Source organism: Symphalangus syndactylus, chromosome 2, assembly GCF_028878055.3.
Source record: "Symphalangus syndactylus isolate Jambi chromosome 2, NHGRI_mSymSyn1-v2.1_pri, whole genome shotgun sequence".
In the NCBI taxonomy this organism is placed as follows: Eukaryota; Metazoa; Chordata; class Mammalia; order Primates; family Hylobatidae; genus Symphalangus; species Symphalangus syndactylus.
The window spans coordinates 74,718,336-74,730,875 of NC_072424.2; the positions used below are offsets into that span (position 1 = coordinate 74,718,336).

General features: G+C 39.4%; 1 protein-coding gene across 1 annotated transcript; it reads right to left on the minus strand.

Moving 5' to 3' along the window:
• Nucleotides 1-206: 206 nt before the first annotated feature.
• On the minus strand, nt 207-9,049 carry NDUFAF4 (NADH:ubiquinone oxidoreductase complex assembly factor 4). Its single transcript, XM_055259293.2, has 3 exons — nt 8,709-9,049; nt 7,790-7,893; nt 207-2,139 (listed from the first exon to the last, which is right to left on the minus strand). The coding sequence occupies exons 1-3, from the start codon at nt 8,842-8,844 to the stop codon at nt 1,852-1,854; spliced, it is 528 nt and encodes a 175-aa protein (XP_055115268.1). The 5' UTR covers nt 8,845-9,049; the 3' UTR covers nt 207-1,851.
• Between the last annotated feature and the right edge of the window lie 3,491 nt (nt 9,050-12,540).

Consider the following 12,540-nt stretch of genomic DNA (forward strand, 5'->3'; position numbering starts at 1 on the left):
ATGCACTTTCTGACATCACTGCTACCAAGTGCTCTCCTATATATAATAAAAGGCAGTATAGTAGGACTGATGAATGGTATGGGAAGAAGTTATTTTATCATGTGACACCACATAACAGATGCCTAACCACACAATGTAGGTATGAATAGAGAAGATGACTCAGAAGAGTGTACTAGTATTTGTGACTCAGCTAGTGAACATTATAATAAAAAGAATAAAGTTTTTATTTAGTTTTAAAATGCATTTTATATTGAGTAGTTATTTCATGTTTTCTTAAAACAATTATTGTATTGAACTAAAAATAAACTAGGTAGTTTGTTCACATAACAAATCTACATTCAAAGACATGCTTACAAATTTTCCACTTAGTCCATTTTTCTGTTCTCAGCATTACTACAAATGCCTCATTCCGTCATCACGTTGAATTGTTCAACATCCTCTATACCATTTCCAGGGGCATCTCTGGGAAGTAGTGACGCCTATCTTCTCTCGGAAGCACTAATAACCCTAATATACCCACAATTCACATATTTTCCCTTCTTTGAGGTTTGCTACTTTTTGGCAAGACAGAAAAAACACATTACTAGGATTTGAAAAACTAAATTCTGGGCCTGGTTAGGTCATAAACTACAGAACCTTAGGTCATATATTCTCCCCAGGCACTTGTTTCTCCACCGCAAAAAAGAATTCCTATTTGCTTGGTCCTTTGTAGCCCTTTATTATTTATCTTCATGATAACCCTTACATTTAAGGTAGCATTATGCTCATTTTATAGAAGAAATTCAATCTCGAAGAAGATACAGTCTCCCAAAGAACCCACAAGTAGTAATATATTAGGCAGAGCTAAACTCACACACTCTCACTCAAGATCCTAGTATTGGTACATGCTATGCTAATTAAATTTGCTAAAATGGATGAAGCGGCAATTTCTCAGGTTCCTTCCAATGATCTGTTCTCTGCTTCTACTTGCTATTTTTCTCTCTTCTCTCAACTAGCATTAACATCCGAAACTATATGTAATCACCAAATTTCACTTACCATGGTTTTTAAATTATTCTTTAAATTTTTCTCTATTTCCACGTTAAATCCAGAGAAATGATACTTTTTTGAAAGTTTCTACTGCTGCTTGCCTCTCTGAAGGCCATGGGACTTACCTGTCAAAGCAGAAATTCCCATGGGACTTACCTATCTGTCAAAGCAGAAATTCCCAACATTTTGTAAACACCACTAATTACTTTTTATAACTGTAAAGACAATTATTCCATACTTAAAACCAATTCAAAATAAAATAAATCCTCAATACTTCTTATTCCCTGGAGTAGTAATTTTAATTAGATTCTATTGATTCGTTTTCTCCTGTGTGCCTTTATTTGGGAAATACTGTTAGTCTACCCTGCTATCGAGTCTCTTTCCCTAGCAAGAAAATGTCAGTCTTAAGGGTCAGGAAAGCTTTTACTTTCACTATCACATATGAAGAATGAACTAAATACCTAATTTGGAAAGTAAAACTCAGTTGAGGGATTCAGGACATTTCCCAAGGGGTAATATGACCAATTTAAAAGTTGGTGTATGTGCCTAAAATAACAAATTAACTCTTTCACCATAATAAAGGTACAGATGTGCTGATTAGTCACGCTGACATGCACTTACGAAATATGCCTAAACCAAATTAAAACAAAATATTTTCTATGGCAATCTTGAAAAGTCAGGGAGCTCAATAAATATTAAGAGTATGCCTTTACAATAAGAGCATTAAATATTTGGTAATTAACATAATTTAATATGCAAAAAATGAGAAAATATACAGGAGGAGGGATGAGGAGTACACACAGGAAATTTTTGTGATTTTCTTCATTTTGATTGTATTGCTTTCTTATCTTCAGGAGGGAAGATTTCGACTTCAAAAGTAACAAAATATTTAAGAAGAGAATTCACATCTTTCTGTTCTAACTGGTATTCTTGCACTATTTTCTCAGCAGTCCAGGTTTCTGGAAAAAGCTTATGATTATTGAGAAGTGTCAATGCTTCTGTAATGGAAATTTTGCCTTTGGGAATGCTCTTAATATTTATCATATCAAAGTGATGGTCTTTCGGCAATCTGAATTCCTTTGGCTCTTGACATGTTTCAGCAGCTTTTACCTAGTATCAAAAAAAAAAGGGTTTAGGATGAGAGAAAAGATTTGACATCTACTTTCATACTTCTCAAATCTACACTATTCCTCTTCAAATAACAACTAATATGGTTTGGATCTGTGTCCCCACCCAAATCTCATGTCACCAAACTGTAATCCCCAAAGTTGGACGTAGGGCATGGTGGAAAGTGACTAGATCATGGGAGTGGATTTCCCCCTTTGGTGCTGTTCTTGCGATAGAGTTCTCACCAGATATGGTTGTTTAAAACCGTGTAGCACCTCCCCCACACCCCACTTCTTCTTGCTCTGGCAATATAAGCTGTGCCTGCTTCCCATTCCACCATGATTATAAGTTTCCTGAGGCCTCCCCAGAAGCAGAAGCTGCTATCCTTCCTGTATGGCCTGCAGAATCGTGAGCCAATTAAACATCTTTTCTTTATAAACTACCCAGTCTCATGTATTTCTTTACATCAGTGCAAGAATGGACTAACACAAATTCTATACATGATTTTCCAAACTTCATTTTCTTATTATAATGAGCCATAGTTTAATAGTACTTTTGCCACATTGCCTTTTCTTATTTTTTTTTTTTTGAGACGGAGTCTCGCTCTGTCGCCCAGGCTGGAGTGCAGTGGCGCAATCTCGGCTCACTGCAAGCTCCGCCTCCCGGGTTCACGCCATTCTCCTGCCTCAGCCTCTCCGAGTAGCTGGGACTACAGGCGCCTGCCACCACACCCGGCTAATTTTTTGTATTTTTAGTAGAGATGGGGTTTCATCGTGGTCTCGATCTCCTGACCTCGTGATCCGCCCGCCTCGGCCTCCCAAAGTGCTGGGATTACAAGCGTGAGCCACCGCGCCCGGCCTGCCTTTTCATAACTATAGCTCTATCGTTAAGAAATGTAGGTAGCTCTAGAAAATAATAATCAAATGTATACCACCCACTCACCACATTATTTCATGTGTTTTAAAAGAACAATGAAAATAATTGATTAAAAACTGCACCTGTTTTAAAAGGACAGGATTCTGATGCCACCCTAACAGCTGGCTTGATAACATCTATTCTGTTTCCCACCTTTGTATTTCATACTCAGTACTCCCAAACACCTTGAATGAATTGAAATATTGCTAGTGATCTTGTCTCCCCTGAAAAAATAAACTAATGCCTCCAATACACTCCAGTATAAATAAAACATCCTATGCACACCCATCCTTCCATCTATCTGTCCCATCCCAGCTTAATCCCAGCGTGTGTGCTCTGCATTCCATTCTTGTTTCCTAGCTATGCCTGTCATTCTTTCTTTTCTTTTCCTTTTTTTTACTGCACCGTGCCTACTGCTGCTTTTTGGTCAAATATAGAAATGCTACAGTTACTATCTTTTTTAACATGCCCACCAAACCCAAAACCAACACCTCTTTTATGACGAGTTTCCTTCTCTTCAGGTAATGTTTAAAAGAAATAATGCTTGCTATCTCTAATGACTGCCTAGTTGCTTAATTCAGAGGACACTTTTTAGACCTCATTTGAACTCACTATAGTATCTCACTACATCTGACACTGCTGACCACTCCAATGTACCTATAACTATCTTCTCCCTTGGTTTCCATGCTGCCCTCTCAGTTTTCCATCGGTTTTTTCAGTGGGTCCTTCAGGGGTTTTTTCATGGACCCTTTTCCTTTTGCTTACCCTTAAATGTCAGTGTGTGACATTTAAGAGTGCCCAGGCCTTCTTCTCACTCTACACATTCTTCCAAAGTAATTCCACACACTCCTCTGACTTCCATTACTGCCTACAAGTTAATTACTTCCAAAGCTGTGATCGTAAACCAAGACCTTTTCTTGATTTCCCAACCCAAATGCTTAATAGGTATCTCTACTTAAATGACCTACATGCTCCTCAAATTCAATACTATCTGAAACTAAACCTATCACCAGTTCTACTCCCATATCCTCAATCTCAATGACCAACACTACCCATCTCTCATGCCAAAAATGAGATTATACCTGCACCTCCCTCTCCTTCACTCATTACACCAATCAATGACCAAATCCTGTTGATACTGCATCATATGTCTCTCTCAAACTCACTCACTTCTCCCCCATACTGCTAAATCACTCTAGTCCAAGCCAATGTCTCTTGCAGAAATGACTGCAAATACCTCCTATTTGATCTCTTCTAATAAGATAAAATGCACTTTGTTCCCCCGCCAGGCTACTTTCAAATCTAACATCACTTTTTGACCATTAACTCTTTAATGACTTCCCATTGTCTTCAGAATAAAACAAAACTCCTTAGCAAGAAAAATAAGGGCCTTTACGATCTGACCCCTATCACTCTCCATCCCAACTCACTTCTCCCAAATTCACACTTCACATTTTCCCATAACTGCAGTGAACTCTAACCATTCTTCAAAGGCATCACACACTCTTGCATCTTTATATTGCAAACTAGGCCTGAAACACTCTTCTCAATTTCTTCACTTTGCAAATCTCAAAGCTTCTCTCATTTTCCTATTCCCAGGTAAGGTAGATCTTCCTTCCACTCCAAGCACATCTGTATTCAGATTTCCTTTCTAATTAATAGTAAATACTAAAATTAATAATTATTTGACACAAAAAAAATCTAAGAAGATTCAAAATCCTCTCGACTGAAAAAAAAAAAAAACCCTTAGGAAATTAAAAATAGAAGAAAATGTCCCAAACGTGATATAAGTATTTTTTAATCGAAAACAAGTATCATTCTATTATAATTAACGCTGAAACATTTGAGACATCCTGTGGAAGGAAGGAACAGATGAGAATGCCTACTTTCACTGGCATGTTAATGTATACAACACAATAAAAGAATGAAGTATAAATACTAGAAACAGAAGTTTTTAATTCTACATAGATATATCTTTAGAAAAGAGAATCAACTGAAAACCTAACAGAAATAATAACCTAGCAATGTGGATAGCTACACTATAAAAACCATCCACTTTCTGATATATAGTAGTACCTGGCTTTATCTACAGTTACCTGAAGTCAACCACAGACCAAAAATATTAAATGAAAAACTCTAGAAGTAAACAATCCATAAGGTTCAAACTGCAAACCATTCTGAGCAGCATAATGAATTCTTACACTATCCATTCCATCCTGTCTAGGATGTGAATCCTCCCTTTGTCCAGTGTATCCACACTGTACAGGCTACCTGCCTGTTAAGTCACTTAGTAGCCATTCTGATTATCAGACTGTGTGGCATCACTGTTCTTGTGTCCAAGTAACCCTTACTTTACCAAGAATAGCCCCAAAGCACAAGATTAGTGATGCTGGCAACTCAGTTATGCCAAAGAGAAGCCATAAAGTGCTTCCTTCAAGTGAAAAGGTTAAAAGTTATTGACTTAATGAAGAAAAAAAATCACATGGTGAGAGTGTTAACATGGATAATAAGAATGAATCTTCTAACGCTGAAATTGTTGTAATTGTTCCATTTTATTAGTTGTTAATTAAACTTTATCATAGTATATACTTATAGGAAAAAGCAGTATATATAGGGTTCAGTACTATGCTCAGTTTCAGGCATCTACTGAGGGTCTTGGAACCTAGCTGCTGATAAAGGAAGACTACTGTAGTAGCAATAAACAGTTTAAAGTGAAACAAGCTCCCATCACAGTAACAACATTCCCTTTACCCCTCAAAGACTTAATAATTAAAATGTTAATTCTCCTCAAATTAATCCATAAATTCCCATTCAATTATACTCAAAATCCAAATAGGACTTATTAAAGAACCTGACAATTTCATCCTCAAATTCATCTGGAAAAATATTAATGTGTGAAGAGACAAGAAACTTTTTAAAAGAATAAGAGAAGACTGTAAGAAATATCAACACACATTATAAGGCTCTATTAATTAAAACTACGGTTCTAGTGTAAAAACAGAAAAATAAGTAAAATTGATGAGTCCATAAATAGACCCATATGTCTATCTAGAGATGCATTTTAAGTGAAGAAAGGTCTGGGCTATTCAACAAATTATATTTACACAACTAGCCATCTGTTTGAAAAGAGGTTCAACTGATCTATTCCACACATCAAAAACCACACTTAATGCCAGATAAAGATTTTAATATAAAATGTAGTTATAAAACTACTAGAATACAGAATAGTTTATATGATGGTAGAGTGGGCCCAGTATTCCTTTATCACAAAAGGCAAAAAGACTGAAATATTTGACAGAATTTTGAATAAATATGTTAAAAAGTCAGACAACAAATAAATTATTTGCCATATGAAAGGCACAGTATCAGTGATGTCTAGAGGCATCACAACTATGAACTGCCCGAAGGAAAAAAAGGGACACAGAACATAAACAAAAGGCAATTCCAGTTTTCATTATCACTCTCCCTAAGGAATCTATTTAGACTTTTCCTAATGTCCCCGGGAAATTTTAATATCACTATATACATATCTCTTTATGCATTATATGTATAACTGAGTCTTATACATACAAAGCATTAATTTTTTTTTGCTCCCAAGAGTGAATTTTCAGATGCATAATTAAGTAACATGAAAGAAAGAATACTTGGGGAGTATTACTCAACACATTTTAAAATGACATAAGAACATAGACATTAACCCTATACTTTTTTCATGTGAGCATTTGGTGATAACTGGACCCTACAATTACTACGTGCAGCGATTTACAAATCTTGTTTTATTTCTCCTCTGTAGTGAAAATTGTATTAATCGTTCTATCTGTGCAAATATCCAGAGAGAGGGACAGTACCAGAATATTTTAGAATGAAAAAAAAAAAAAATCTGGAAGTTGTTGGCACTTCCTTGGCCTTTAATCAAACTTTTACCCCTAACTAGAATCTTCCTGCCCCCAAAAACTCATCTGGTTAACTCCAACTGATCCCTCCTCAGGCCTAAGCATAACTATCACTTCCTCAGAAACTATCTCTGATCCTCCCATTTCAAAGAGGTCCCTCCAATATACTCAACAGTGCACGTACTTTTCCCATAATTACCGTCACATTATTGCTCATTTGTTTAATTGTCTGTGTCCTTCACAACATCATAGGCCCTGTGAGAATAAGGACTAGTTTTGTTCATCACTATATACAAAGCACTTGTGCCCAGGACTTACATAATACAGTATATGGATTTACACATAGGTTCCCATTCCCAATATATTCTTTGATCCTTCTAATTTTAAATACCCTATCTGAATACATTCTTAAAAAGACAAACAGAACACCCCACAAAATCCAACAACACTACTTACTAAAGGAGTCTTTGAGATTAGAACATACCTCAATCCACAGAAAAATGAGAAAATAATATTAAAGCTCTGCTACTGTCACTCAAATGACAACCACTGGAAGTAATGCCTTACCAAATCCTACAAATTCTGAAATACTATAAAATAATTCACACACTTGCCCGTATCAATACTTCCACAAGTTATTTTAGAATTCTGGTAAATATCCAGTGAACCAAGGCATTAAGTGTCTTGCTGTCTTAGACCACTGTGCTGAAACTTTGCCAAGGCGCGTAGATTAGTCACAACACACACTTGCAGAGCACTCTTTTAACGACTTGCCACACTTAATTATTTTCCTGAAGTCCCAAAATAAGTAAATTGTGTATTCACTTAATCAAACACACATTTACCTGCAAGGAAGACACAGGATCTTTGGAATCAACATACACATCTTTTAGAAACGACAGCAGCTTGTCATCTTTACGAGCAATCTCTCCTTTAACTTCTGGATAGACTAAGGAAAGGAAAAAAAGTCACAATATTAAAATCAAGGAAAATTTCCTGTAATATCCTAAACGCTTAACACACTTTCTTTTTTTTCTTTTCTTTTTTGAGTCAGAGTCTCGCTCTGTCGCCCAGGCTGGAGTGCAGTCCCGCGATCTCGGCTCCCTGCAACCTCCGCCTCCCGGGTTCGAGAGATTCTCCCACCGCAGCCTCCCGACAAGCTGAGACTACAGGCGCGCGCCACCACGCCCGGCTAATTTTTGTATTTTTTGTAGAGACGGGGTTTTGCCATGTTGGCCAGGCTGGTCTCGAACTCCTGACCTCAGGTGATCTGCCCGCCTCGGCCTTCCAAAGTGCTGAGATTACAGGCTTGAGCTACCACGCCCGGCCTAACCACTTTAATTTAAAAAAAAATAAACATAATCATTTGGACTGTTAGGAAAATAAATGGAAATCAAAATTCCAGGTCAGGCTCGGCGTCCATCGTCCAGTGAAGACCCCTAGAGAAAGCTCTGTGACCCTCTCGGATTTTTATTCCCTGTATCAAGTCTGTGACAGCAGTCGGCTAGGGCCGGGTTAGCCGCAGCACTGGCCGCTGCCTCTGGGACTCGGAAGTAGGCGGGGCCGCCGACCTCACCGCGGGCGCGGAGGGCAGTCTCAATGTCACCGGCCAAATGGCTCCCCCTTCCAACGCTCCGCCGACCCCAGCGGCTGCGGCCGAGCAGGCTGACGCCGATCCCTCGGCCTCCGAACCCACACAAGGCACAGCCAGGCAGCACAGGGACTCCGCGCCCCCGCGCCCCGAAACGCCCTCGCACCACTCACGACTAATCTGCTCTCGCAGGAGGCTGTTGGTAGAGGGGTGTCTGGGAGCGACAGAGGGCTTCATCTTGCTGATTTCCCGTTCCGCTCGGTTCTCTAGGTTGAAATTCCTGATACCGCGAATCACTAGGGCTCCCATCTCCTCATAACATTATGCCCTCAGGTTCAGGCCGCACGTGGGAACACCAGCGCAGGAAACCTCCGGGACGCCCGGAGCATGCGCACAAGTGAGAGGAAGCCCCGCCGCGGGCGCTTAAATGCGTGCCCGTCGCCCCCTAGCGGTCGGGAGGCCACACACCGCTTCTCTGCCCAGGGCATTTAAAAGGGAGCCCCTATCTTCGGAGCGAGTGACGGCTCGCACTGGGGCCGCTTCCCGCAGGAGTTGGCGGGGCTTAAGTCCCCAGACCCACGGTTGCACTTAACCCTGGAACTCCGAGGGAGTCACGGGGGAAGCTCTGCAAAGTTCTGTGCCGGGCCCTACCCCAGACTTTCTGATTTAATTCTTGTGGAGTGAGGCCTAGCATTGGATAAGACCTTCCACGTGATTCCAAAGTTTCAGTGAAGGGTTGAAAATCAAAGTAGTAACGAAGTTGACCTTGAAGTTGTTTCACAGGGCAATGCCACCAAAGAGCTAGCCGATAAAAATGGAACTTACTGAACCAGGGTCAAACTGGGCTCTCAAGTTGCCCTTTCCTGCTTTTGTGAAAGGAAAATAATGAAAGGATGTTCGTTGTCGATATTTGTTCTCAGCCGCTCTCATTTAAATGCCTCTTATTTTCCTGTCCCTACGCCTGATGCATTTTTCAAGCCACTGTATTCTCTTTTTCCATTATTTTTTACATCACGTTCTCATTTGACCTAATGGTATCAATTTTAGTTATACTTTCCCTTATCTTATTTTTGCTACTAATTTTCATGCGTGTCCGTGTGAAGAGACCACCAAACAGGCTTTGTGTGAGCAACCTGGCTGTTTATTTCACCTGGGTGCAGGCTGGCTGAGTCCCAAAAGAGAGTCAGCGAAGGGACATAAGGGTGGGGCCGTTTTATAGGATTTGGGTAGATAATGGAAAATTACAGTCAAAGGGGAGTTGTTCTCTGGCGGGCAGAGTAGGGGTCGCAAGGTGCTCAGTGGGGGAGATTTTTGAGCCAGGATGAGCCAGGAAAAGGACTTTCACAAGGTAATGTCATCACTTAAGGCAAGGACCGGCCATTTTCACTTTTGTGGTGGAATATCTTTAGTTATGGCAAGGACCAGCCATTTTCACTTTTGTGGTGAAATATCTTCAGTTATGGCAAGGACCGGCCATTTACACTTCTTTTGGGTGGAATGTCATCAGTTAAGGCGGGGCGGGGCATATGCACTTCTTTTGTGATTTTTCAGTTACTTCAGGCCATCTGGGCGTATACGTGCAAGTCACAGGGGATGCGATGGCTTGGCTTGGGCTCAGAGGCCTGACACTAATTTACTTCTCCATGCTACTAAATGCTGAGTCATTCCTTCTCCTATTTCTCTTCTCTCTTGCCTTCATTCTTTTTAAGCCTCTGTGTAATTTAATGAAAGGAACAGCCAATAAGACGTCAGAAAAAAGAAAACACACACACACACACAAAAACGAGTGTTACATTCACCTTCTCTCTGTCTCTCTCCATTTCCTGAAGGGGTTACTGTAGTGCTGCTTTTATTTAAGACCCTTTAGAAATATTGTTATTAATCTATAATAAAACCCACCAGGAAGGAAGTTACAGTATTTCTCTTACTGTGGCTGCAAAATCTATTTTTAGTGTTCTGATCTCTGCTTAGCAAAATGAAGTAGAGTGGTTGCTTTTAACCAGTTTAAAGTAAGAAAATATTGATGTAAAGATAATCGAATAGAATAATAATAATAAAACAAGAATCAAAGAACCAAAATGAAGAAAGGGAAAGTTTTTTAAAAAGAAAACTAATGTAATCATTAAATATAATGCTTAATCAGAGCAAAAGCACTGCAAGGAAGACGGCTTCAGCCACTCTAATTTAAATGCCCTTTGTCAGGCCTCTGAGCCCAAGCCAAGCCATTGCATCCCCTGTGACTTGCACATATACATCCAGATGGCCTGAAGTTAACTGAAGATCCGCAAAAGAAGTAAAAATAGCCTTAACTGATGACATTCCACCATTGTGATTTGTTCCTGCCCCACCCTAACTGATCAATGTACTTCGTAATCTCCCCCACCCTTAAGAAGGTTCTTTGTAATTCTCCCTACCCTTGAGAATGTACTTTGCGAGATCCACCCCCTGCCCCCAAAACATTGCTCTTAACTTCACCGCCTATCCCAAAACCTATAAGAACTAATGATAATCCATCTCCCTTCGCTGACTCTCTTTTCGGACTCAGCCTGCCTGCACCCAGGTGAAATAAACAGCCAGGTTGCTCACACAAAGCCTGTTTGGTGGTCTCTTCACACGGACGCGCGTGAAACCCTTTATTTAATTATACTGAACATTTTTACAGGGATTGGTATTTGGAATTTATAGAAGCTGAAATCAGTGATCTCAGATAGCATTTACTGGGAAGTTATCCTGAAGGTGGCAGGCTGCTCCAAGATTTCTATCTTTGATACTTTTAAGCATGCTTGTGATTCAGGGCTTTTTAGGCACGGTATTTCTATTTCTATGGGTGCTAAGAAATTTTAATCTGCTTAATTATGTCTATGTGCTTTAATCTTGGTAGCAATTCGACTCACTGCCTGTTAAAATATTTTAAAAATGAAAATCTCATTTTCATAGAAATTCCACCGAACTTCGGGCAGCATGAAAAAGTAATGTTAGAAGTGACTGTCAGGACAGTAGGGATTACAATATGAAATAATTCTTTGAATTCACACATTCCAATAGAGCTTGGATTCAACATTGAAAGAGCTTCCAGCATGTGTCAGCTGCTTCACCTGATCCTGGCCCAGTGCTGCTCAGGCCCTCAAATTGCAAAACAGAAGGCAGATGCACTCCATCAGAAACTCACAATTGGCTGTCACCCTTTGGGAATCATGGAAATAAAACCTGAACCATAAATGCATAATTCCAGCTCTTCTTGTCAAAACATATAAATTAACAGGAACTCTGAACTTAAGAACTCCTGTTGGGCTTATGTTAAGGATTGAAGTCAGATCCCCAAGGAAAGTATAACTAGGATGCTGCTTAGAATGAAGCTTCCATCTGAGTGGAGTATTATGATGCATGTGTATGGCTGAATATCTTAAGATACTAATAAAATAAACCCAGGGTCTTGACAACACACTAGAATGTAAATTCTGAGGACAGAACTTTTGTCTGTTTTGTTCACTGCTGTATCCAACACATTGAACAAAGCTAGTACACAGTAGGTACTAAATAATTATCAAATAAAGGTCAAATGAACTGAAAGACAAGTAGGATCCCTGAGCTGGAGTCCAGACCCCGGACAAGTTCTCTCTGCCTGAACACTAGCCCTGCTTCCAGAAGTGAGTCCTTATGCAAGTAACTTAATCTGGTTGAACACACTTTGCTCATCTTAAAATTGGGATAATAGTAATCACCTAAGGGGTTTTACACAGATTAAAAATATGTGTCTAGCACAATGCCCAGCTCAGAATCTGATGTTCAATATTTGCATTGTTTTTCATTTTTCAGAGGAGAATGGAGCAGTTTGAAAAAGGACACATATTCTGAAGCTCTGGTGAATAGATGAATGAAAGTGATAAAAAAAATTTGAGATTACAGTAAGACTCATGTTCTTTAATAATTTAAGTTTTTAAAAATAAGTATGCTAAATTTGATTTTTATTTGCCGATTAGCATGCTCAGCACACATGGAGGCATT